Source organism: Natator depressus, chromosome 8 (assembly GCF_965152275.1).
Source record: "Natator depressus isolate rNatDep1 chromosome 8, rNatDep2.hap1, whole genome shotgun sequence".
In the NCBI taxonomy this organism is placed as follows: domain Eukaryota; kingdom Metazoa; phylum Chordata; order Testudines; family Cheloniidae; genus Natator; species Natator depressus.
The window spans coordinates 51,288,463-51,314,477 of NC_134241.1; the positions used below are offsets into that span (position 1 = coordinate 51,288,463).

Genomic DNA, 26,015 nt, shown 5'->3' on the forward strand with positions numbered 1-26,015 from the left:
CAGATGTGAATAAAGAATTGATGAAAACTCTAACTCACCCTGCAAGTTGGTTGAACAGGCCTGGAACATTTAGATGTTCCAATTCTGCAGTGCTCTCTTCTGAAAAAAATATAAATTTTGTGCACATCTGGTGTTCTTTAGCAAATGATTTAACACACAAAGATAAGTCGAGAAATTCACTTAACAGAATATCTAGGAGAAAATTGATGCATCTGCTCTTGTCTTCTACTTTCTTGCTATTTCTTTTCCTTTCCCTGTGCCTATTCTCTCTTCCTTCCTTAACTGCTTAAAATGTTTTGGTATTTTACTGTTTGATACAAGACTTCACATATAAAACTGACAAAACACAGCAAGAGGTTTTTCTTTCATACAGCAATAAAAGTGAAATTAAAAGGAAAAAAAGTTGAATTTACCAAATTAAAACAGACTACAGCCAGTCCCTGTGGCATAGCTGATTAAATGCCCTAGCACGTCATGACACCAAGCTTTGAGTCAGGCAGAGGTCACAAGTGAAATAAGCCAGAGGAATTCTGTAGCTAGTTCCTGGGCATATGGCCTCACCACAAAGGCTGCTTCACAACATGAAACAATTACTGAACTCTGTTTTTGAGTCCTAGAATGAGGCGGGAAAGCTTGCACAGCACCTGCCCAAACCAGACCTGCTTTTAATTGGTGCAAGAAATCCCTTCATTTGCTTAGCAATAAAACAAGCAATTTCTGCACACATACTATGACAAAAAGCCCCAAACTTGTTCTGTACCATTTCATACTTCTGAAGAAAAAAAGGGCCATGCTGCTTTTCTCCATATTGGAATCCTCCTGTTTCTCAGCACCGTCAGCTTTCCCAAGAAATCAAGTGTTCCCCCAATCTGATCATTCCACTTTACTACTCCAGAAACAGTAACACAGCCAAGATTTACAGGCCCTGTACATGCTCATGGCTGGATTACTTTTTCCTTTCCTACCTTAACTTGACAGTGCACAGCAAGTTTAGGGTAAAAACTGGCTAATACCACCACCACACCCAGGTGAGTATATTTGATGAGTTATTAAATCTACAAAACATCCTGGTAAAATACACAGGGCAGATGCTCAGCTGGTATAAACTATCCATAGTTCCTTTGACTTTAATAGAGCTATAACAATTTACACCAGCTGAGGATCTGCCCCACAATGTTCTGGTCACATTGATGCTTTCCTTGTGCCCACACCTGGTGCTGAGCTGGAAGCTGAATGCTCCACAGTATCTTGTGTTCCTTCAATATTCTCCTTGTTCTCTGCCTGTTTCTTCAGAGTCCTAGTCTTGGAGGGAAGCATGGGTAACCGGGGCAAGTAGGGAACTATGGATGAGGAGGAGGCTGTTCTTCCAAGCTCCTCTGCCACCTCTGTAAGAAAAGCCAGGAGAACAGTTGGAACAAAGAACAGCAGAGGAAAGAGGGAGAGTCTGCATCTTTACAACAGGCACTGGACCGGTGAGAAGAGCAACGGATTAAGCCTGTGAACGTAATTTTGCTCTATTTAGTCCAAATATGCAGAGGATTCGTTATTTCCTGATGGTCTCAAGGTAACTCATTTACATTTTTAAATTCAGCAACAACCAAAAAAAAAAGTTCACATTCTAAACTTTCAGGTTAAGACAGATCTGCTCATGGCCCAAATGCTAACCCAGGAGTTCTAAAAAGTGACCACCTCTACCTTTAATAGGGAGAAGCAGCCTGCAAAGACTAATGGGGTCCCACAATGCAGGGTTCCCTCTTGACCTAGGAGGAAGCTGCAAAGCTCAAGGTTGAGGACACTGCACCTTTGCAGGCTGCAACCCCATATTAAAATAATATGAAGACAGCTTTTATTTTCTCCAATGTATACATGTGAGGTGGGTCCTTAAAGCTCCTGGCAACTTGCCAGGCTGCCTCTTGTCTGGGAAAAGTTTGATTGCCCCTATTTTAAACCATCACTGGGGAATTTTAGACAGTATTTTTTCTGTGGTAGGGAAGTAGATGGATCAACTTTCTTTAAATTTTGTTTCAAAGCTGGTTAGGAGGTGCTGAGGTACGCCCCTCTTGTGACTAATACTGTGTATTATGTTTCAGACTACTGGCTTTTCTACACTACAGGTTATGTCAGTATAACTTACGTTGCTCAGGGGTGTGAATAAGCCACCCCCCCCCCCGAGTGACGTAAGGTACACCGACCTTGCTCAGAGGTGTGAATAAGCCACCCCTCTGAGCGACGTAAGGGACACCAACCTAAGTGCTGCGTGGACAGCACTATGTCGGTGGGAGAGCTTCTCTCACTGACGTTGCTGCTGCCGCTTGTTGAGGTGGATTAATTAAGTGGGTGGGAGAGCTCTCTCCCGTTGGCATAGACCGTACAGCAGCTTCACCAGATGCACTACAGCGGCGCAGCCGCATTGGCGATGCTGTACTGCTGTAGCACTTCTAGTGTAGACTAGCACTAATATTTATTTTCTAGCTATGTCCATGAGGTTGTTGCATCATTTGTTGCTGGCAATGGCACGCTAGGAGAATCTGACTTCAGAGATTAAAGCAGTGACACTACTTTGGGAAAATAATTTATATTTGTAGTCATGCAATTTCTGGAGTCACAAATATAAACCCTTCCTATTTTACACCCACCCACCCACCTTCCTCCCTTGTCCCCTGAATGATAGTCAAGCTCAGGTCTGCAATGGAAGCAAGAGTTTATTCTTTCTAAAAATCTTTCCTCTTTGTACCTGAATGAATTACTTCAGTTTCCCCTGCACTGAAATACTTCTGAAGTGTATCCATTGCAATGAATATGAACACAAGTTTGCACATGTTGAGAAGAACCTATCAAATGCAGTCAAATGGCCTCAGTATTCTAGCAAGGTGAGCACCAGTAGGCCTGTAATCAGCCTGCCTCAGTGAGACAGTGCCTTGGAGGTGAAACTCCACTCTCAACATTTCGAATACAGTAGCAAGGGTACTTGCCTTCAGAGATACTGGAGTCATGGAACATTGTTTCAAAGGCTTGATGGGTCTCAGCAAAGGATGGTCGGTCTGGGGGATTCCACTTCCAGCCTGCAGCATGAGAAAGCAGGGAAGGTCTCAGTGTATGAAGCAGGAATAGTGGACAATCAGTATTTTCACTGAGGAAGGTAGAAAAGCCTCTAACCTACTACCTGACAGACTACAATATCCTACTGATACACTAACTGGCTGTGGAACAGGTCCCAGTATATGCAAGATATAGCAATGATGTGGTGTTGATGGGTCAGGAATTATGTCACTGGATTTAAACCAAGCACCATGTCACCAACATCAGCTTTTCCATTTTTTTTTTTTTTTTTTAAATTCAAAGTGAGTTTTTTCTTGTTTGCTCCCTCGGTCCTGGAGACTGAATTCTTATCTAACCACAGAAGTAGTATATATAGCACCAGCAGTATAAGCTTTCAGAAGTAAACCACCGATTTTTTTTTTTTAACTGTGCTGTGGGGCCTGTGATGGGGTATACAGACCTCACACTGGACAACAAAGGGTTAAGAAGCTGCTCTGGGCTCAGCCAGACCTGGCCCACCACACCCGCAAGACATGCACAGGCTTGAGGAGGAGTTAAAAGGGAAGCAGAACAGCTCACTTATGGGTAGGCCAGGGAAGAGAACAGACTTTCAACTCTCTGCTCCTGCAGAAATGGCCATGGGAAGGCAGGATCTTTCCTGACAACAACTGTGTGAAGGTCCCTCCCTCAGGGAAAGGAGGGCCTGATTCTCATGTGCCCTGAGGGGGAAGCGTTCCCCTCTCTCTTGTGCTAACTCTGTTTATGTTAATTCCCCTTGCTTTTTGTTAATGGACTACCCCGGAGAGCCAAGTCACAGGAAGAGGCAGGCCACTGGAGAAGTGGAGCAGCCAGCGGATACAGACCCCAGGGAAGAGAGAATGCTGCAATGCCATGCCCAGCTACAAGGAGGCAACAAGAGGTGAGCTGACCCCTTCACAGGGTTAGGATAATTCAGCCTTCAGGGGCTACGCAGTCCTTGGCCTCTGCTGACATTTCCAAAGGTGCCATCTAGTGCCAGTGGTAATGGTGATTTTCTGAAGTGGATACATGCTCCCTCAGGCACTGGCTTGAGATCATCACACTCATTTTACACAGATTAAATGCACCCATCAGATGGTGAATGTTTTTAAAAACACCACCACCATCAGCTCGATTTGAAGTGGCAAGCTAGAAGCAAAAGACTATTATAGATTCCCTCCACCTCCCCAGACTCTATTTTGCCTCCAAGTTGAAAGTGAAAGGAAATACTCACATGCCCTCATCAGTTCATAAACTTTTGGAGGGCACCCCTCTGGTTGTTCCATCCGATATCCCTTCTCCAGCAGATCGTACACCTGTGAGAGGTCAATACCTGGGTATGGTGACATCCCGTAGGTGGCAATTTCCCATAATAGCACCCCAAAGGCTGCAAAATGAGAAAAAATAGGTCATGATTATAAATTTATCCCTTCTCTTCTACTGTCTGAATGCTACTGCTGTTTGTACTGTAACATAAAGCAATCTCTCCTTTGAAGGTATTTTCAAGCCAGCCCATGGGGGAAGGCAGAGGGGGAGATTTGCATGCTAAAAAGTATTGCTGAGTTTTGATGTGGTGACCTAGCCTGGTATCAGAACACATCCTCCTCATCCCTCTGACAGCAGTCTAAGGAAGGAAAGGTGCCTACTACCTGGGCTGGCATAGAAGAGGGCTTAGACCGTTGTGAGTTCTTTCCTTCTTACCCCACACATCTGATTTAATTGAGAAGGTGTTATAGGCCAGGCTCTCAGGTGCTGTCCACTTGATAGGAAACTTGGCTCCAGCATGAGCTGTGTAGGTATCTCCAGTCATCAATCGACTTAAGCCGAAGTCAGCCACCTTTACCACGTGGTTTTCTCCTACCAAGCAGTTTCGAGCTGCTAGGTCCCTGTGTGAGTGAGAAGAGATGCAGTGACAGGGATGCTGTGGTGCGAACATCCTGAACTCTTCATCCCAATACTTGTGTGGTACGAGCATTACATTATTTTGCACACCAATTTCTGGGCCACATGCACAATTTATTTTTAAATTAGAATTCTACATTTCACAGTTGGTCTACAATGTATTAATTATATCATACAGCACTATGACAGAGTAGTCTGCCATCAAGAGTAGTAGCACTTAGTGGCCAGCTGCCCACTCCACTACCTGACCCTTTAAGGATTCAGGAGGGTCCAGCAGATACATATAGAAACCTAAGGGTCATAGGAATGAGTGTGCTTGTGGAAGAAATCTGGACCTGTACCTACAAGGGCTTGAAACCTTGCAGAGAAGGTGGGGCGAGGCTTCCCATTCTCCCATCCAACTGGGAAGGAGTTTGGAGAAGGAACAATGTAAAGGCTGCCTCCTCCCTGCCAGCAGACAGGCACTGATGGGAGAAGGCTAACCTGCTGGACCCTCCAGAGTGGAAGGATAATTAGGAAGGGCACACAGCTGAAAGGAATTGGCAAAAGCCTTGCAGCTGATTTAAGTCACAACCCCTGCTCCAAGGAAAATGCTGGGGGGAGGGGGGGGGAAACGACACGACTCCTGCTTGAAGGAGGGTAATAGTGATTAACCTAAAGCTAGGAGATAACCCTAGCTACAGAGCAAGGGCTGAGAGGGAGATCCTGCTTCAAGGAAGGTAGGACTGACTAACCTGAGTCAAAGAGACCTGAGGCATTATCCTAGCTCTGGAGACAGAGCTGAGGAGGAAAATCCTGCTCAGAGGATGGAAAGACTGACTAGTTCCAGGCAAAAGATAAAGGAGTTACTTGTCACAACCTAGCTGCTGTGAGAGAAGCAGGGAGCAGCTTCAAGAAATACCACTGTAGCTGCCAAAGAAGAAGTGATGAAGAACCACTATTCCGTACTGAATAAGCCTCAACTGGAATATTGTGTCCAGTTCTGGACATTGTATTTCAGGTAAGATGTGGATAAATAGGAGAAAGTCCAAAGGAGAGCAACAAAAATGATTAAAGGTCTAGAAAACATGACCCCTGAGGGAAGATGGAAAAAAATGGGTTTGTTTAATCTGGAGAAGAGAAGACTGAGGGGGGACACGGTAAGAGTTTTCAAGTACATAAAAGATTGTTAGGAGGAGGAGGAGGAGGAGGAAGAAGAAGAAAAATTGTTCTAGTTAACCTCTGAGGATAGAATAAGAAGCAATGGGCTTAAATTGTAGCAAGCGTGGTTTACATTAGACATTAGGAAAAACTTCTTGCCAGGGTGGTTAAGCACTGGAATAAATTGCCTAGGGAGGCCGTGGAATCTCCCTTATTGGAGATTTTAAAGAGAAGGTTAGACAAACACCTGTCAGGAATGGTCTAGATAATCCTTAGTCCTGCCTTGAGTGTATGGGACTGGACTAGAAGACTTCTCAAGGTCCCTTTCAGTCCTATGATTGCAGGCGGTGATAGGAGAATCCAGAGACCTGAGAGAAGATTTTGACAAGCTGGGCAAAAGGTAGGAGCAGTCCCGGGAAAATGTCGGAGGGTTTGAAGGAACTGTCCTTGGCCACAACCCAGAGAAGAGGATGGTCCTAGGTTCCCCATCTCTTTCCCAGAACAAGAGGGAAGGCATGGGAATCAGAAGGAGAAGAGGCCAAGTATCACAGCTCCTAGATTAAGGTTGAGGACCAGGCTCAAAAGCCACTAGACTTGGGAGTTCTCTTTGGGACTTTTCTGTTAACCGTGGAGGGCTGGGCCCCATACAATCACAGACTGTTGTGGCACCAGAATGACTACAGGGGGTGCTATATTGAAAGACACCCTGCAACACTGCACCCAGACATGGGAAGGTGCTCTGAAGGTGACAGGCACGAGGACAAGCACTCAAAAGTATGCAAGGCACAATACAGGCCATGGACCCTGTCTCAGAGAGTTTGCAATATAATTTATGAAGGGATGAACTAAAGAGGTAATCAAACAATAGGGAGGTTGTAGGGATGAGGGCAAAGGACAGGGTAACAGTAATAGTACTAGGTGCTTACTCAAAGGCCTGGGCACAGAAGCAAATTATTATTTAAATAAAAATAAGTGTGCAATATATATGCACTTCTTACCATGAAGGATGAGCCCTGAGACTGATGCTGAAAGGGCCTCTAGTATCAATCATTTGCTCTCATCCGCACCAGGATGAGTGGAAGCAAGTGTATTTTTGCCTAACCCTTCTGCTGAGCTGTCATTATGCCCCTACATTTAAAAAAGGATAGAGTATTTTTAAGTGAATTTAGCAACTGAGAGGTGTGAAACTGATCAGCCCGAAGGAGGAAGGTCTCTCTCTACAGAACAGGCAAAGACAATGTAAGCTTCCAACTAAAGGGACCACCACTAGGAATAAGACAAGACAGTTCAGTGTCCACGGTTCATTCTTTGTTGGGCCCCTATCAAGGCTGCCAACAACAATGGCTATTGTGATGAAGAATACATGCCCACTGGGAATGGGATGAAATCAGCTCATGACACACAGGCCCTTTCATTACTGAACTAGAACAGATTTGAACAGGTGACCCTGGCTCCCCATTTTCTTCAAAGAGCTTGTAGGTGACCTCTCTTGAAAATCCCCACTTCCAAGCCCAAGAAAACTGCAAAAAGTATCATTCTTAACGATAGGGCAACGTCCCATTCCCTTTTACTACCATGTGGGTTTGCGACACAGCATGGTGGCATGTCACCCACCTGTGGATGAAATTCTTCTTCTCCAAGTACTCCATAGCAGAGGAGATCTGAGTGGCCATGTAGAGCAGAACGACAGCGCTCACCTCCTCCCGGTTGCATTCTCGTAGATAGTCCAGCAGGTTCCCATATGGCATATATTCCGTCACAATGTAAAACGGTGGCTCCAGGGTGCATACTCCTGACCGTGAAAGAGACACAGTTAACATTTAAGTAATTCTCTCAGCCCTAGCTTACCAGTACTCTTGAAGGATCTGAAATCCATTTACAGCATTTTCTGCCAGAGTAATGTACTACTATCCCATTTGTTGTACTCAAAATTGAATGTTTGATTTTCCAGGAACAACTTCAGTGTGGCCTAGCACAACCAAGATACATGAGGCAAAGTGCACATTCAGTGCCACTCTACATCTGGGGTAATTAGCACCAAAGTTCTAATAATCCAATGGAATATGCATAGGAGAGCAGTCGCAGAGTGGAAGAAGAGAGGTTTTGAACTCCAAGAATTTGATCTTTTTCCTCACCCTCAAACTCATGAGAGCCCATCAGAATTCCCACTAGAGCCAGTCATTACCAGGTAAGAATCAGCTGGGTGGGTCTACAAGTTAGAATGTCACTTAAATATGTGAAACACTCCCATGTATGACAGCTTGGTAAACTATCAATACCATGCAGCCTGCTTGTAGATCAGGACTCATTCACACACATTCCTTTGACAACTTGCACATTTATTGCAGCTGCGTGCAAAGCATGTATCGGTGGTAGAGGGAAACACGATATTAGTGTCAATTCTTTAAATAGGTCTTACCCCCTTTGTAGCTCCCTTTTACGGCTAATCATTCTGGCTCTCTCACACTGACAAACAGCATACTCCCACATGATGTATCAGAAGAGGTACTCCAAAAACATTGATGTGTATCTTGAACACAAGTCTCTTTACATTGTACTCTCCTCCAGCTACCAGACAGGGCTGGGCAGAGGCATCATCTGTGTCTACTTGATAATGGGTGCAGAGTGATTGAGATTACTGGAGTTCTTCACATTCCCAGCATTATTTCCTTTTGCCCTACTCTAAGCTGACAGCTTGGCTCCCAAAGTCCAGTCCAGGTGCGGCAGCAGATGGGACTATACACTAGCGAAGATTTGGGATCTAATGTCTATAGAGAATCTTTCCACACTATTCCACAGAATTAAGAGCTATGCTGACTATGTAGCAGTAATCACCCTACCATACACATTCCAGTGAGAGAACTTGGGTATGGCCAAGCTGCAAAGCCTGCATATTTCTTCCATTCATGTGTTGCTTCAGTATGAACTTGTCTCTTCATTTGCCTCACCACTGCAGTTATCTAATTGTTATATTTGAACCCAGAGGACAACACACTAATATTTATTTGGTGATATGCATATTAGTCCTTTCCCACAGCAGTAGAGATTTGGTTGCTTTGTATTGTTATTAGTTACAGATATAGTTAATCTATTCAGTGGGGCTTTTATCAATAGATGTCTTTCTGTTCATATAAGTAACTGGGCAAAGACTATAAATGACAGTCTCATTCACACAAGACACTATCATATTTTCTTTTAGATATGACATCATCTCCCTCAGTGCAGTGATAACTGTTATACACACACACACACACACACACACACAAACAAAAGTGAGAGAGAGCACACAGAACAGAAGACTCAAACTTCAGAATGCATGTTGTCAAACATATCGTGTATGGCTAAAGCACTGGGACTTCAGTCTAGTGCCCCAAGAGTACACATACCACAAAGGTGAGGACACTATAAACCCAGGCAGGCCTAAACATCATCCTTAGGTCAAATGCAGCTCAGAGTACAACAGCATAAACCAGTGCTGTCTAAATAGAGGCACCTTCCAAAGAAGTGACAGATCTGAGTATGCAGTTTGATCCAAGCATCCAGGCAACATTGCCTGCTGGACTCTGTCAATTGAAGTCATAGTTCTCTATTAAGTATTGGATTAAAATTTGGGGTGTCCCGTAGCTCCAGGCAAGTTCTCAAAATGGCCTTCAATTAGGCCAAGTTTGAATGCCACTGCCACAAGTGTACACTTTGGAGCATACTGTTAGCTTAAACCCAGACTAGACCCCAACTTTGCAAGAATAGTGCATAGACTAAAGCAGGTCAGTGATATGACAGCTGTCACTGTTTTTAAACAAAGATTCCGTTTCAATAAAAATTAAGACAGTAAGCACAGAAAGAGAGATCAAACTCCTTCACTCACCTAATAATTGCACTAGATTTGGGTGCTTGATTTCCTTCATCACAGCAGCTTCTTTCAAGAACTCCTCCACTTCCATGGTATCTTCCTGGAAAAATGGGACAAAAGAAAACAGGCAAACCCTTCTTAATGACTTTAAGGTCTGTTTTAACACTGCACTGTTCCAACACAGGAACTGGAGATGAATTCTTTTGTATCCGTTTCTCATTTCTGGTTTCATTAATGCACTAATGTTTGCAAAAAAGCATGTCCATTTCTTTCCCACCCCCGACTGGCCAACATAGGTGTTGCTTCTCAGGCTTTGAACAAAAAACATCAAAGGACTCCATAACCTCTGGCCCAGCTGACTGGGCATCTGCAGTATGGTTAAGCAACTTTAACAGCCTAGCGACTGATCTACACTGACACTTGGGAGCTTCAAGCTTAATTTGTGATTTCTTGCTCCTTAGTCCATCAAGTCTAAAAAGGCTAGGGAGCTCAAGTCTCTGGAGGGAAAGAGAGCCTGAGGTCAATTATTAGCAGTCCTTCTGACTAAGGAGTAGTTTTGAGTGGTTATACAAGGGAGTCCTGCCAAAGTGTCCTCACCTGGAAAGATGACAACTACAGTTGTAGACCACAGAGCTAGCTTTAGCATTTTATTTTAGTTAGCAGTAACACAAGGAACCTATAGGCCTGTATCCTCTAAGATATTAGCTTACGCGCTTAACACAGGACATAAGTTACCATAAGGCTTTGAGGCCTATGACCTCTGACATAGAAAAATGGCCTGACAATTACTCTGAGTTTTGCAGAACTGGGAATAGCATGTTTGTTTGTTTGTTTGTTTGTTGGGGGGGGGGGGGAAGGTTTGTGCATAACAATACCAGGTAACTGCAGGAACACTGAACGAATAGTAAGTTTGGATATTTTACAGTGGATCATTGCAGATGCTTAACCACAAACTTGCCTTGACAACAAGTTAAAATCACAGGTATACAACCCTATAGGATAAAAGGCACCCGTAGGGTGAGGAAGTTAAATACGGACAAGGGAGGCTGGGCACTCAAATGAATATTTATGACAGGTTCTAGCCCTATAACAGGGCAGACCACAATGTAAGGGGGTACGTGTGTGGTCATCATTGGTTGATCTAGACCATTGGATTCGCTTGGCATGCTAAGGACAGAGCAGGTTTTTTGTCCTTCATTGCCAGATTCCCAAAGAAGTGTGTGGGAATATATGCAAGGAATGGTACAAGAGATAACAGTACTACAAAGTTAATGTTATCTTTGTATATGGTTTGGAGCTTGTGTCTCTTTACTAACTGTGCTAATACAAGTGGTGAAAGCTCTGCTTTGCTCTCAGCATGAGTGCTTTCATTGTTCATATCAGGGTTCCCAACCAGATACTGAACTCAATAACCTTGCTTCTGTTGAGCCTGCTTCTGGGATCTTCTAGAATCTTACAATCCCCTAGCATTTTAAATGAGTGTTAATGGAAGTCAATAGCCACTAAAGAATCAGACTACACAATGTTGGAACTTAAATGAAGGGTGTGTAGAGGGGAGAGGGTTCTGAAGTTTTCCAGAGGCAGGAGTGGGGTGGAGAAGGAGACGTTTTCCTTACCCCTTGTTCTCTGAGAAACCTCCATAACCCGTTTTCTTCTTCCAGGTGGCTGTTACAATAGCCCTGCCTTAGACACACTGTTTCCATGGAGAATAGACTTGACCAGGGAATTCTAATTGCTTTTAAGCCCACACAGAGCTTAAAGTTTGTTGTAGCTAACCTTTCTTCTCTGCAGGCTACTGTATAGTCAGCATAGGAGTTAGAGTTTCCCCACTCAATTTCCAGATGTGTTTGGCATTAGCAGGTGCAAAACATTCCAGAACTAAGAGCACACTGCACTCTTCTGTTGGCTAAACACACACTTCTAATGAAACAGTGAGTGCACAGTGGTCTTAAAACCCACCTTTAGTGTTTTCACAGCAACTGTGAGATTGTATTTCTTCCAGACACCAACGTACACTTCACCATACTGCCCTCCCCCAAGTTTGTGCTTCATGGTGATATCCGTTCGTTCCATCTCCCACTTGTCATGGATGGGGGACACTCCGTAGACTGTGGGCTTATTGCATTTGGGTGCTGGGTAATGCAAGGTTGTCACCAGTCCATCTGCCACTGTAGAATGATGGTGAACTAGTTCTGCTAATGTATTGAAGCGGCTTTCGGCTGTCACATACACCTGATGAGAAAGGATCAAGAATCCATTTAATGAGGTAGATATCTGAAATATTTCAGTGATAGTGGAAGACAGGACAGTAAAAACATTCAAATAAATATGAAGGGAATTCATAAATAAATTTGCTCTCAGTTTGATAGGGAAATAGAACAGGCCAATACATAGGGTTTACAGCTGCAGCAAGAGGCAGGTTGGGAAAATACAGCTGCTGAAGCGATCGGCTTGTCTGATGACATCCCCCATGCTTTCCATAATTTTAAAACCAAAACTATTGTAAAGTGCAGTCTCCAACCTCTTTAGGACCAGTGGAATCTCCCCCAGATATGACACATCACACCCTAATTGTGCCAAAGACAAACAACTGTTGGTTTAACAAAGTCTTGCTTATTCTCACATACAGACTGTTCCTGCCAGGGCCAATTGAAATAGATCTGTAACTACATCAAACCACCACTATTCTGCTCTCCAGTCACCCACTCAACAAGGACAATTAACAGCATTCTGAGGATTTCTACAGAAGTGTTATTTCTTGGATTAGGGAATATAGTGTGGACAGACGTTCTCTCTTTCCAATTAAATCAATACACTTTTTTTCACCCTTCACTTGTACAAGACAAGATAATCAAGACACCCCCTATTTTCTTTTCCCATTGTGTTCCTTGGAGCAGGCCTTACCTTTCCATCTGCGGTGGTATTGATCCTGTAGTGGTAAACACGCCCCTCGTACCGGAGGGAGATGGACAGCTGCCCTGGGCTGCTCTCGCTTTCACGAACCAGGAAGCTGCCATTGATGAGGCTGCTCAGCAGATACTCTGCTGCACTGCGTGACACAGGCCCATGATACCAGGAATGCTTCTCCAGGCTGTTCACTGGTGTGATATAGTTGCTTGGCACCCATCCCTGCCCATTCTTAGAACATACCTCACTCCATTCACCATTCTGGTTGTAACCCAGGACTCGTAGCTTCTCACCTGAGGATGGGGACAAGAGTGGGTAGGGGGAATCAAGCTGAAATCAGGTCAGTCTTCTTTGAGTGCCCATACTACTAGTTAACTAAGCCTGCCTTTGCAGCTAGAGAATACAAGTCTTTGGCAATGACCCTTTAATACAACATTCCCAAGCTGCTCCATGTAATTTTTAAGTAGATAAAAAGTAAAATTCAGAAAGTGGACTCAGGTTAGCTTTTAACCTAGATTTAGGAGCCAGGGCGGAGTAGGAGGGGAGAATAGTTTTGACAACCTCCAAATCTGAGGAGCAGAACAGTGAAGACACTATTCCCTAATTGCTCCAGTTTGGATACTCAGCTAAAACTTACTAACATATAACCACATTTCCACATATGTCAACCAGTTCCAGTGCTTCCTCTGATTTAGATTTCTGGAGCAGGGAGCTGATTCTTTCCTAAGAGGTTGAGGACCCATTCTAGGTTGGAGGACTTAAAACCAACCCCTTTAAAAATGGTTGTACAGCAAGATACATTTTTCTGGCATCCATTGACACAAGTGCTAAAATCTCCAAGCTGATATTTTCCTTGGTATATTTAAAGAAGCCTTTGATTTCCATTGAGTTGAGGCAGCAGGACAGTGAAATCTGTATATGGGCGATAAAGTTGAGAAGTGTCACTACAGACAGAAGCCTGCATATATTACCACTGTAGGCCCATGAGATTCTAGATCTCAGTACTAGCATCACACTAGTGCTACCACTACTCAGTGCTCCTCAGGCTGTTCAGTTACCTGCCCTCTGGGCCAGGAGCAGGTCTCTAAATTGTGTGGCTAACTTTCCCAGAATATCTGTGTGCATGTTGACAGCAGTGGTGCTGGGATTAGTTTTTTGTGGTGATGGAGATACTTGTCAAATCAGCAGCTGCTGACAGGATCAGGGAAGAACTAGTGTTTTGAAAGCTGACAGTTTCAGAGCAGGTGCGGCATCAGTGTCCCACCTGCCAATAGTTAGTTTGGTCACTAATGCCCAGCACCACCAAGGCTTCTGCTAACTGCCACTCAATTAATGTCCTGTCTAAGGCTGAAGGACATGCGGTGATACTAGCAGTGAAAACTAGTGCTATAGGCCTAACCCGAAAGTTTACTATTTCTGAAGAAAAACTATGAAACTTCTCACACTGCAATGGGAAGGTTAGGCATAGGTGATTTTTGGAGTATTGGGATGGTAATAATTATGCTCCTTGGATCACCAACTGAGTACTAATGAGTAATCTCTGCAATAAGTTATTTCTCCAGTAGGGGTCCCTGTTACACAAGTTAAAAAACAAAACCCCACACCTGCTAGCAAGGCACCAATCTATCAGCAAGCAGTTCATGAAAGAAATAATCTACTTCAGCTACATTCACTTCTTCCACTCTCTCTGGTGGAATGAAGTGACAAGTGATTCTAGTATATTCTTTTCTCATTGTTAAACCCACAGCTTTAGCACTGAAGGAAGCTACCTATAGTTCTTCAGGGAGAAGTTAATTCTGCCATCTTATGCCAGGACTACACTATAAAGTTCGGTTCACCCAGCTACATTGCTCAGGGGTGTGAAAAATCCACATCCCTAAGTGGCAGCCTAACCCCCAGCATAGGCAGTGCTAAGTTGATAGGTCAGTGGAAGAATTCTTCTATCTACCGCCTCTCGGGGAGTTGGATTAACTACAGTGATGGGAGAACCACCTCCTGTTGCTGTAGTGAGTTCTACACTGAAGTGCTAAAGTGGCATAACTGCAGTGTTGCAACTGTGCTGTTGTCAGTGGCTTAAGTGTAGACACAGCCTTAGTGTGAAATACCCTTCCCCTTGTAGAGCGGCAGAGAAACAACTGTCCGTGTGAGTCATGCTTTCCCTCTAACTTAGGGCTGTCTGGACAGGTACATACTACCATCTCAGCTATCACAGGTCTGTGACTCAACACCTTGATAAGAACAAACTGGAGCCACATGAAGATGCTGAAAGGGTACAACGCGCCTTACCTTTGGTGATGCTGAGTGTGTTGTCGCCGCTTGCTACAAAATCATAAAGTGCAACAAAAAGATTGGGATCGCTCTCAGTGGTTCCAAGCAGGTTCTCCTTAGAGCTCCACCTGATGGCTTCATTCAGTGCCTGGGGTTCAACATCACAACCATAGGGGCGGTGAAGGGCCTCTGGACAAACAAAGCGAGAGGAGGGAATTTACTCTATGAATAACAGTTGTGAATGTCAAAATCCAATGCACACACAACAGCGTTGCTGCAACATTGTGAGCACTGCATAGAACAGGAAGTATGGATTTTGCAAGAATGGATGTTGTATATCAATCCAGGCATCATAAAAACAGCCTGTGTGACCAGAGGATATTGAGGTTGTTACAAACAAATATGAAAATATATAGTAATTTATGTTGAAACTGAATTTTATCAGCCCTTCTTCAAACTCATCCCTACTTTTTGGAAGTTTTTCCACAAGGGAAAGGAACATACAAGTTTCTAAAGATGAAGTGAGGGTAAGATTGATGAGAAATAGATGTTTCATATGATCATTTTACACATTTTTTTCCTCCTCTTTAGGGAAGCTGAATTGGAAAGAGTGGACAGAGACATTAAGTAATACTGACATCAAATGGCAGGTCTCCATCAAGATCAACTGCTTTAGGAAGCTTAAAATGATACGAATGTTCCCAGATCAAGCTTGGGACTGTACTAGCATTTAATGCAATAATTTAGATTTTTTTTTTTTTAAAATAGTGTGTTAGGAATTCAGAGACAGGATGGAATAAGGCATGAAGGAGCCAGTTAATTGAGTAAGATGGGAAGAATGAGGCAGCAAAAAGAGAGACACACCCAAAAGCAGGAGCTAGTCCACGCAGAGCCTTGAAAAGGGACAGAGAGCTTAACTGTGATATAGGATGGGGACAAGGGGAAGCCAGTGAGAAACAAACAGGTAAGGGCCTGGGCATGGTCCAAGCAGCAGGCGCAATCATTTGGCACGGATTCAGAGGAGGCCAAGACTCATTGCTAGGAAACCAAAATGTAAGGATTTTCCTGCGATATCCATTCAGTTTTTCCACTTTACATTTTCATGCTACTGTAACAAACATGACAGAACAGGTTATGATTGTTAATTTATCAAAGGTTTTTCTTAGCAGCACTCACCAATAGTTACATACTCTGTTGGTTATGCTGGCACTATCATGAAATCACAAACTTGCTTCTTAGGGAGACTGTAAACTTGTGTCTGGAGTGACCAGATCTGTATTTGAGGTCTCAGAGAAGTTATGTCCTTTGCCAGCATGACCTGTTGATCTTGTGATTGGTGAGTAACCTACATTCCAGGCCTAACCAAAAAGTTATCACATGCACCAGCAGAGCTCATCAGGCTCAAAATTACAAGCTCCCCTAGCAATAAATAAACCTGCAGCTAGGTATTAAGCTAGTGATATTTTCATTCCTACTGTTTTACTGCAGGTTATGCGCAACAGTTTGTGTACATGGATTGCTGTCATCTTATCAATACCAATTGGTTTTAGAGAACGCTAAAGTACTACACTGGTATCACAAGACAACATGAGAAAATCCCAATGGATAAATTATAGCACAAGTGCCCGTATCCCAGCACAAGTGCCTGTATGCTTATAGCTGGGCGTGTATATACACATCAAATAATTAGCACTGAACTGTTTTGGTGGCAACAGATAGGAGCACCAATTCCTTGAAGCAGCTGTCCTTATGGAGCAAAAATAAATAGTAATTAAATAATACATTCTTTACACTTTTGTAGTGCCTTCCATCAAAGCCAAAGTCTTTCAGTGCCTTGGGCAAGGTCACACATCAAGTCTGAGACAAAGGAAGTCTCCTGACTCCTAGTGCTCTTTAACGACCAGACTGTCCTCCCTTAAAGGAGCAGAAATGCTTCAAGTGTGTGATGAGAGCTTGCACTCTCTAAAGACATTTGCACTTTGGCCTCAAATTACATTAACCAGGGTGCAAATATCTTCCTGGTTTCTATTATGCATTTGCTTTACAGTCAGAGATTTAAAAAAAAGCGGGCACACAGTTTTCTTTTACAATCAAATATTGTTTTAGATAAAAAAAATACAAGTGTTTCAATTCAAGCCATGGTGGCTAATGCAATGAGCACCCACCCCATACTTAAGGTATGACTATAGCAGATGTATAATCAGTTACTATGAATCTAGTTGTTAACTTCATAGCAGGAGCAGAATATCAATTCAGTTAGTAATGCTGCTGAATCAAGCACCACAGCCAGTCAATATCTACTAGCCTGCCCACACGCAGCTCAGCAGAGGATACTTTAACCAGAGGGAAAGCCCAGACCAAAGGCGGCAGTAGGTATGCCACCTGCTGCTGATTCCATAGCCTTGAGCAACACTACCCACATTAAACCATTTGTGGTACTACACTGAGTCACCAATAGGAATTCAAAGCAGATGTGGGACTACCACTACTTCCTTTTGAATGCTTAGGAGGTCTGTGCATGTTCATAAGAGAAGTATTACATACCAAAAAAAAGCAAAACTGAAGTCAATGGTTTGATGTTTGAAGAGTAACTCTCAACAGTCATTGAGATTAGGGGTAAAATATTCAAAAGCACCTGAAGGATTTATGAGACTTAACCCCATTTTCAAAAGAGATTTAGGCACATAGGAGCCTTATTTTCGGGAGGAATAAGGGGCAGGAAAAAAAAACTGCTAGATGGAAAAAGCTATATTTACATATGTTGACTGTCTAACTCATCAAGGAAACAATGACATTTATGTATAATTATCATAACCCCTGTAGAGTGAATACTTTATAAGCCCGACATTTAGATCCGGGGTAGGGCACCAAACTAGAAACCTCTAGTTTTTAAACTCTAGATCCTTTTAACTTTATGATGCATCTTAAAGTTAAAATTAATGTTATGGTACTCCCAGAGTGAAGATTTACAGTCTAGAAAATCACTTCTCTTACACACTAATTACATCATTTTGGATCAAGGAAAAAGGATGCGTCTCATCCATCCCTTTCCCCTTCCTGTTCTTTGTTCCCACTGTAGAATTTACTCCCTTCCTGGAACATTCACTTTCCCGTTCAGCCAATTTGCAAGGTACGTTTTTCCCATGCTACTGTTACTTCTCGTCCCAGCACAAGACTGAACAGAAAGAAAGTTAAAGGAAAGTCCTAAACCTGACATTTTAGAATCAGATCAAACACTAAAGTTCTCTCCTCCTCTGAAATACAATCTGAATAACTGCTCAATATGACAAGTTTTAATGGTCCTCTAAAAAAACTAACAAAAACAGAAATCCTCAGACTTCCTATAGCTGATCTTGTACTATAAGGAAGACAGACTTTTGTTTCCTTTCAAGTCCTCTATTCAGTGTATATAGCAACATAGAAATGAAGGGGTGCTGTGCAGCATTTCCATGCACCATACCTGTGAAATCAGATAAACCAGTATCAGAGGCTTCATTGCAGAGGCAGCAAAGCAGGTTCTCCTCTTTGCCATAACTGCTGGACTGTAGTAGAACCGTTCCCAGGATCATACTGTGCTCGACAGCAAGCAAAAGGAACTGCTAGACACAAGCAGTCTTAGAATTCCACTCCCAGCACAAGTCATTCCATGTGATTATTACTCACATGACTGGGAACCAATAGGAAAAGCATCACTCCAGGAGCAAGAGGAGTCGTTACTGAGAAAATACATTCTGTGCTCTATCTAGCTACTATAGCTAGAAGTATAATAAGGGTGGAGCTTCCCAAAGCGCTGTGGACAGCTTAAGGAGGAGGTGGAGAACAGACTGCAAGTTGAAACATCTCTGGCATCAAGCAAATTAGTCTTGTTACATTAGGTTTAGCAAATTAAGACCATAAGAATCATGCTTTCTCCAAGGAAACTTTTAGCTTTCATCCAAATGTTCTACCATGTCATCAGTAAAGGGGCCACCCAGCTTGAGTCATTTTCCACACCACATGCAACTGCTCATATGCTATTTCCAGGAATCGAAAAGTAACTACGTTAAAGAAACATTAAAAGAGTGAGTAAGATGTACAAAAACTAAAAAACTGATAATCAGTGATAAAAAATGTGCTGACGTTGACATTCTGGTCCTAACTCATACCTTTTTAAAAGACTAAAAGTATAAACAGCACAGTAAACCTGCATTTTTGTTTATGACGATCCAAGTCAGATCACTTATGTTATTTCAAAGGGCCACTGTCAAACAGAGTATTTTTAAATTGACTAAATAAACAAACCAGTTTATAGAGCTGCCTTTAAAAAGGAATTTTTGAAATTCCTGTAATTTTTACAAGGGTTTCTCTGCATTCCTTTTGATGTTTGTAAGGATTTAACAGCAGCAAAAGAGAAACTAACCAGCCAGGGGGAAGGAGTTGAAACTGACTATACTTAAGGCCCTTCCTTTTCAGTTTTTGTTTTAAATTTCCCAGGAACTAGTGGATTTTTACTATTAAAAAAAAAAAAAAAAATTTAAAAAATGGGAGAAAATCAGTTAAAAAAAAACAACCAAAGGGCAGTGGGTGGGGGGAGGTTTAATAACCATCTGGCAGCTGAGGAAGTCTTCCCTCCCTGCAGCAGCTGGGTGGTCTCAGCTGCCAGGACACAGCTCCTGCCCATCTCTCTCCACCACTGTTCAGAGAAAGTGGATGGGGCCACGCTGAAAGGCCAGTCAGGAGGGGAGTGGAAAGCCGCAGCCACTGAGCACTGGTGCCCTTGTTAGACAGAGCCCCCCTCCTGACCCTTCAGCACAGCCCTGCCTGCTTCCCCTGTGCAGGCTCAGTCTAGCAGGGGAAAAAAGACAAGGCTCTGTTCCCTGGGGCTCTGTGTCTTCAGCTTCTGCTTGCAGAGAAGGGCAACTGCAGATTGGGGGTTGCAGTAGCTGCGCAGTAGGGTAACTAGTTGGGCCGGGGCCTATTCCTGGCAGCTGAGACCACCCACATAGAGCCATGTCCACTTCTCCTGCCAAAGAGAGTCCCCTCCTGATCCAAGTCCTTCAGAGCGGCCCTGTCCACTCCCGCATTAGGGCTGAGGCCAGGAGGGGGCTCTGTCCGACATGGGAAGTCATTGCTGATGGGGTGCATCCTTCCACTTCCTGCAGCAGTTGGGCAATCTTAGATGCCAGACTCTGGCTCCCTGTCTTGCTCCCCCACACTGTGCAAAAGAAGTGGATGGGCCTGCGATTTTTATTTAACTTTCTAGATTGAAGGGCTAAGGGGAAATCAGTAATCATCAATAATCATAGAATAATAGGACTGAAAGGTACTTTGTGAAGTCTTCCAGCCCAGTCCCATACACTCAAGGCAGAACTAAATATTATCTAGACCATCCCTGACAGGTGTTTGTCTAACCTGCTCTTAACCTCCAACGACAGAGATTCCACAACCTCCCTAGGTAATTTGTTCCAGTGCTTAACTACCCTGACAGTTAGGAAATTTTTCCCGACGTCTAACCTAAACCTCCCTTGCTACAATTTAAGCCCATTACATCTTGTCCTGTCCTCAGTGGTTAAGGAGAACAGTATGTCACCCTCCTGTTTATAACAATCTTTTACGTACTTGAAGACTGTTATGTCCCCTCCTCAGCTTTCTCCAGAATAAATAAACCCAATTTTTTTTCAATCTTTCCTTGTAGGTCATGTTTTCTAGACCTTTAATCGCTTTTGTTGCTCTCCTCTGGATTTCCTCCAATTTGTCCACATCTTTCCCAAAGTGTGGTGCCCAGAACTGGACACAGTACTCCAGTTGAGGCCTTATTAGTGCTGAGTACAGTGGAAGAATTATTTCTTGTGTCCTGCTTACAACACTCCTGCTAATACATCCCAGAATGATGCCTGGGAGAGACAAACCAGGGAAGTGCCTGGGAGCCCCAGAGTGGAGTGTGAGACAAGAGGTAAGAAGTGGCCCAAGGAAAACCACAGCAAATGTAAAGGAGCAGACCTCACTGTTTGGTATAAGCCTCTAGAAAGGATCATCAAGCCTAGCAAGGGTGCTGTAGATTGTGCCAAAGACTGACTGAGGAGGAACCCTACAGAGGGTGCAAGGACTTCTCTCTGTTAAAGGCATTTTTGGACTTTTTGTTGGGACAACTGGGATGTTGGAAAGGATGAACTAAAGATGATGACCTGGCTGCAGGGCTGAGTTACCAGGCAGAGAGAGCACCAGAGCAACCATTGGCAGGGGACCTAGCCCAGCCAGAGCGTTGTGATGCCACACCTGGCTAAGAGGGGACACCTAATGGTGAATGAACTCTGTTACCACAGATTATTTTTGTTGTATCTAAGGGGAGGTTTGATATGAAGAGACTAAAAGGGAAAGAGCTCTGTTTGAATTGGAAAAATATTTCATAGTTTAAAAGAATTTGGTGAGAGAGTTTTTCCTGATAGCCTATATTTCCCCTTGCCCTCATTTGGCTATTATTGTTAAATTAATTGTAATACCATAGTGCCTAGGTGCCCTAGTCATGGACTGGGACTCTGTTGTGCTAAGCACTATACAAACATGAAACACAAAGGATAGTCCCTGCCCTGAAGAGTTACAATCTAAATAGCTAAGGCAGGCACAGGGTGCAGAAAGAGGCGGAACACACAAGAATGAACAATGTAATGGCAGCAAACACATCGGTTTCACTATTTATTTATGTGGTGGGTTTAGATACGAGGGCATCAGCTAAAGGGACAGGGGATGTTGAAGGGGAGAAGAGGTCAAGGGGAGTGACGCTGGGGTGGAGAGACTGGGGATGTGGGGGAAGCAAAAAAGTTGGTTTTTGTTGTTGTTTTTACACTGAGATGGCTGTCCTCATGTAAAATTGAATAGCTATTGATGTAAAATCCTATTGGAGACAAGGCCCTGTAGTGTTTACCTCACTGTGGCTAGTTGAGGAAAACCTCAGGTGGGAGTACAGGGTTAACCTTGATCAGCCACACTAAGGTAAACGCTACAGGTCCTTGTCTCCACTAGGATTTTACATCAGTAGCTATCTTGACCAAAAAAAACACAAAAAAAAAAAAACACCTTTTTGTCACTGAAGATTTAAGCTTCTTTATCTCATTACTCCTAAAATGTACACTGTTGCACTAGACTGAATTCCTCTCTTCTTTCTGTCAATACCCTTCCAAACATTTGTAGACTTATGTATTCTTGACCTTGCCTCTGTACCCCTTTTGATGTTTCTGAAACAACAGATCATCCTTGTGGCACACATCATTTTTTGCTTCTTCCCCAATTCCAGACAACTTGTGAACCCCAAGTGCCCAGAACCAAATACAACATTCCAGTTGCCAGACTTATACCAGGCTCATACAAAGAGACTACAGATCATCAAATTTGGATATTTTAGGACAGTTGTTCTCAAACTTCTTTTTTTGTGGACCACTTGAAAATTGCTAAGGGTCTTGGCGGACCACTTAGTGATCTTTCCAAATGATGTTTGTACCGTTAGCTATTATTGTAAGGCGCTTTGGATAAAAGAGCTATATAAAAAAACAACTCAATAATAAACTTTTGTTCTTCTACAAATAAAAGCACAACTCATATTTTAATATCAGTAGTCTTACCTTTCTAATGCAATGGATGTGCCCTCTCTCACCCACCGTGGCAGCCCCCGAGCTGGGATTGGGAAGGAGGGGGTCTCTCCCTCTCTCCCCCCACTGCGGCAGCCCCCGAGCTGGGGTTAGAAAAGGGGGGGGGTCTCTCCCCCACCACAGACCTCACAGAGCTCAGGCTGAGAAGGAGGGCCATCTCTTCCCCAGCAGCTACAGCCCTGGAGCTGTCACCTCTTTCTCTGGCCACCACAGTCCTGCATATCCCAAATTCTCCCCACCCCCTTTTCTCAGCCTACTGCCCCCTCCCACCTACCTCCTATTCCCCCCAAGGCCACTACCTCACCTTACATGTGCATCTTCTCCAGGGTCGAGGCATCTAATTAGTGGAGAAATGCCTTTGCGGTTCCACTAATTAGGTGGGTGGCCCTTCATTCTCTCGTGTGTGACTGCCCAGGTGCCCAGAGGAAACCATCCGCAGACCACCTGAATGGAGCTCACGGACCAGTGGTGGTCCAGTGACCACAGTTTGAGAACCTCTGTTTTAGGGCTTAAATTGTTCACCAGTTGAAGTCAGGAAGCAAAACCCTCTATAGCTCACTAGCAAACAACTAGATATATTATGAAGACATTGCACCTTCCACTGAAACATTTGGCATTGCCATTTTTAGATGCTCAACTGCAGATTAGAGGACCCATTGCTCTTTTCCAGGAGATCAATTCTTATATTATAATCTGAGTGGAGGTGGTTCATTTATTGTTACAGTATAAGAGACTTCATCTTTCTCCCTAAAAACACCAGTAGCCTTGAAGCACCCTGGAAAGGAAAGGAGTGAATCGTTAAAATAAAAGCACCTAGAGAAGTGGGCTTTATTTCAATTTTAAAATATATTTTAAGGTGACATAAAAGACTTCCACTTATATACTAGAGAGTTAACCTAGTAATCTAATAGTGGTGCGTCCACTACCATGTAGGAAAGTCATGTTGGAGGTGTCCTGGGAATGCTATGGAGACCAGGTGATCAGCTCAAGAAGAAGAAAGCATATCACTCACTTTACCCTTCAAGCCAATTAAACTCTGCAAGGAGTTCCATCCAACATCTTTAACCCAATAACAAATTAGAGGAGGGATATCTTTAGGGCTATCAGGCATACAAATGATTGAAGAAAAAACACTCAATATTATTGGAAAAAAATATTAATAGAATTGGTAATAAAAACTTGTCATAGTGGGGGAAAAAATCTAAAGTGACCCTATTAGTATGCAATAATGAAGGTTGTTCTTGGGTGGAAGCAAAAAGAGCAGCAAACATAGCCAACTTTCAGTACTTTAGCTTTGTGAAACCCAAAGAGCAAATATCTTGGATATTTGCAAAAGTGACCTGCTTTATGAGAGCTGAGAAAATCCATAATGGCAAATCTATGTTACCACCACACTCGAGCAGCAGCAAAACTACAGACACAATGACAAGCTGGGGTAAAAGAGGCAATACGAAGAGACACACAGGCTTGAACGATAGCTGAGGAACTGTGTACACACTTATGATGAGAAATCTAGTACAGTTACATCCCCATTAGCAGAACAGATTCCACTAAGGCCTTGTCTATACTACTGGGGTAAGTCAACCTAAGTTACGCTACTCCAGCTACGTGAATAACGTAACGGAAGTAGACATAGCTTAGGTCGACTTACCGGGTGTCTACACCGCACTGCATCTACCGGAGACACTCTCCCGGCAACTTGCCTTACTCTTCTCATTCTCGTGGAGTACCAGTCAGTCAACCAGAGAGCACTCTGCAGTCGATTTAGCGGGTCTTCATGAGACCCGCTAAATCAACCCCCGATGCATCAATTGCAGCAGCATCAATCCCCAGTACGTGTAAACAGTAAGGAGGTCTAGGTAAGGGTGCATCTTCAAATATTAAATTATGGCAACTTATAACTTCAAAGTGATATTCTGCATATCAGAAAGCTTAGGAAAGAGGAAGCTAAAAATAGTCACTTTTGGCATGTGAGAACTACACATTTCTCCTCTTCCACAGAATTCCAAGGTATAAAGTCATTTAGAGAGACTTACTACCACAAGTCAAGTGGTTGTCAACTGTATAATCTATTTCAAAGTGGCTCAAATGAACCTTCTACAATTCTGGAAAAGGTTGAGAGTGCCAATACACATTTCCAGAAATATTAAACATGTAGAATGACAGATGGAAACAATTTTGGGGGAGGACACAGACTAATTTTACTGCAAAAGTAATATCTGAAAAGTGCACCCATCTAAGATAAAGTGAGCTAGAAGCATCAATGCTAACAGAATAGCTACCTGGCAAAGTGAGTTTGTTCTGCAGATGTCAAGTAGCAGCTATTCACATCCTCAGACAATATCCCAAATTATTTGATCTCCAAATCATATTTCAGTGATTTGAAGTAATTCTTTCCAACTCACGATTTTATCATGACTCCTGTAATGTTTGGTATTTTTCTTAAAGTCCAAACTCCTGGAATACTATGAGTGCATTAGAATCTCAGTTTTTTGTTTTTGTTGTGTTTTTAAGATAAGTTTCTAGCCCTCAGGGTTGCAGAGAAAGGCTTGATAATATGAGCTAAAAATCTCAGAAGTCAGAAAGGAAATAATACCAAAATGATTTTTAAAGTCAAATCTCATGGTTTTTTGAGGTGTGACTGATGATTTTATAACGTTAGGGTTTGGCAATACTGCTTACCTTTCCGAGGATATTCCGAGGGCAAAGTTCCCCAGGTGAGCTGATACAATCTGAGTTTCCAGTACATCAGTTTAACTCTTAAACGCAATCCCAAGATGCTCATTAGCGCAGGACTCACTGCTCAATTCCATCAAACCGCAATGAATATTCAATAACTACCAAGTCTATACAGTCACTAGAAACACCAACACTGGCTTTAACAAAGTTTCCAAACACTCATACATGTAGCACCAGCTGCCACATGTTGTTCAAGACTATAGCTATTTTCTTTGTTTGACCAAAACAGATTTTATAATACTTTTTTGTTTAAACACAAGAAAAATATTTTTAAAATGTGACGTCTTTCATGCCCCTCACTCCTTCGGATGCTTTTATGTTGACAGAGCAAATAAGCTGAAATTTTTCCTTTCTTTCCAAAAAATGACAAGCTCAAGCGTGAATACTCCTGCCCTCAGCCCATAAAAATGAGAGCAGACCAGGCAATGATATTAAGAATTTTTCTGGTTCTCACATCTAGAGCTTGAAACCTCACACTGTGAATCTGATATTCACAGCAAAACAACTCAGTCTTCTTTTATGCTGAGAGT

The 26,015-nt window shown here is 43.0% G+C and overlaps 1 protein-coding gene and 1 long non-coding RNA gene across 4 annotated transcripts in view; one reads left to right on the forward strand and one right to left on the reverse strand.

The window, feature by feature from the left end:
• ABL2 (ABL proto-oncogene 2, non-receptor tyrosine kinase) overlaps nucleotides 1-26,015 on the reverse strand; it is a 68,568-nt gene that overhangs the window by 3,995 nt on the left and 38,558 nt on the right. Inside the window, exons 1-10 of one of the 3 annotated variants that reach the window (XM_074961035.1) lie at nucleotides 25,429-25,536; nucleotides 15,143-15,313; nucleotides 12,854-13,149; nucleotides 11,909-12,181; nucleotides 9,965-10,049; nucleotides 7,714-7,891; nucleotides 4,759-4,943; nucleotides 4,292-4,444; nucleotides 2,973-3,062; nucleotides 1,212-1,385 (exon numbers count right to left, since the gene is read on the reverse strand). In XM_074961035.1, coding sequence (XP_074817136.1) covers nucleotides 1,212-1,385; nucleotides 2,973-3,062; nucleotides 4,292-4,444; nucleotides 4,759-4,943; nucleotides 7,714-7,891; nucleotides 9,965-10,049; nucleotides 11,909-12,181; nucleotides 12,854-13,149; nucleotides 15,143-15,313; nucleotides 25,429-25,531 — 1,708 coding nt within the window. In that variant the 5' untranslated portion in view covers nucleotides 25,532-25,536. Of the gene's footprint in view, nucleotides 1-1,211; nucleotides 1,386-2,972; nucleotides 3,063-4,291; nucleotides 4,445-4,758; nucleotides 4,944-7,713; nucleotides 7,892-9,964; nucleotides 10,050-11,908; nucleotides 12,182-12,853; nucleotides 13,150-15,142; nucleotides 15,314-18,584; nucleotides 18,694-25,428; nucleotides 25,537-26,015 lie in introns of those variants that run through there. The other 2 variants (XM_074961036.1, XM_074961034.1) reach the window with 2 other exon arrangements.
• LOC141992217 (uncharacterized) lies at nucleotides 2,515-16,110 on the forward strand. The gene is made up of 3 exons (XR_012640553.1): nucleotides 2,515-3,958; nucleotides 8,051-8,287; nucleotides 15,716-16,110. It is a non-coding gene; the product is annotated as an uncharacterized LOC141992217 (long non-coding RNA).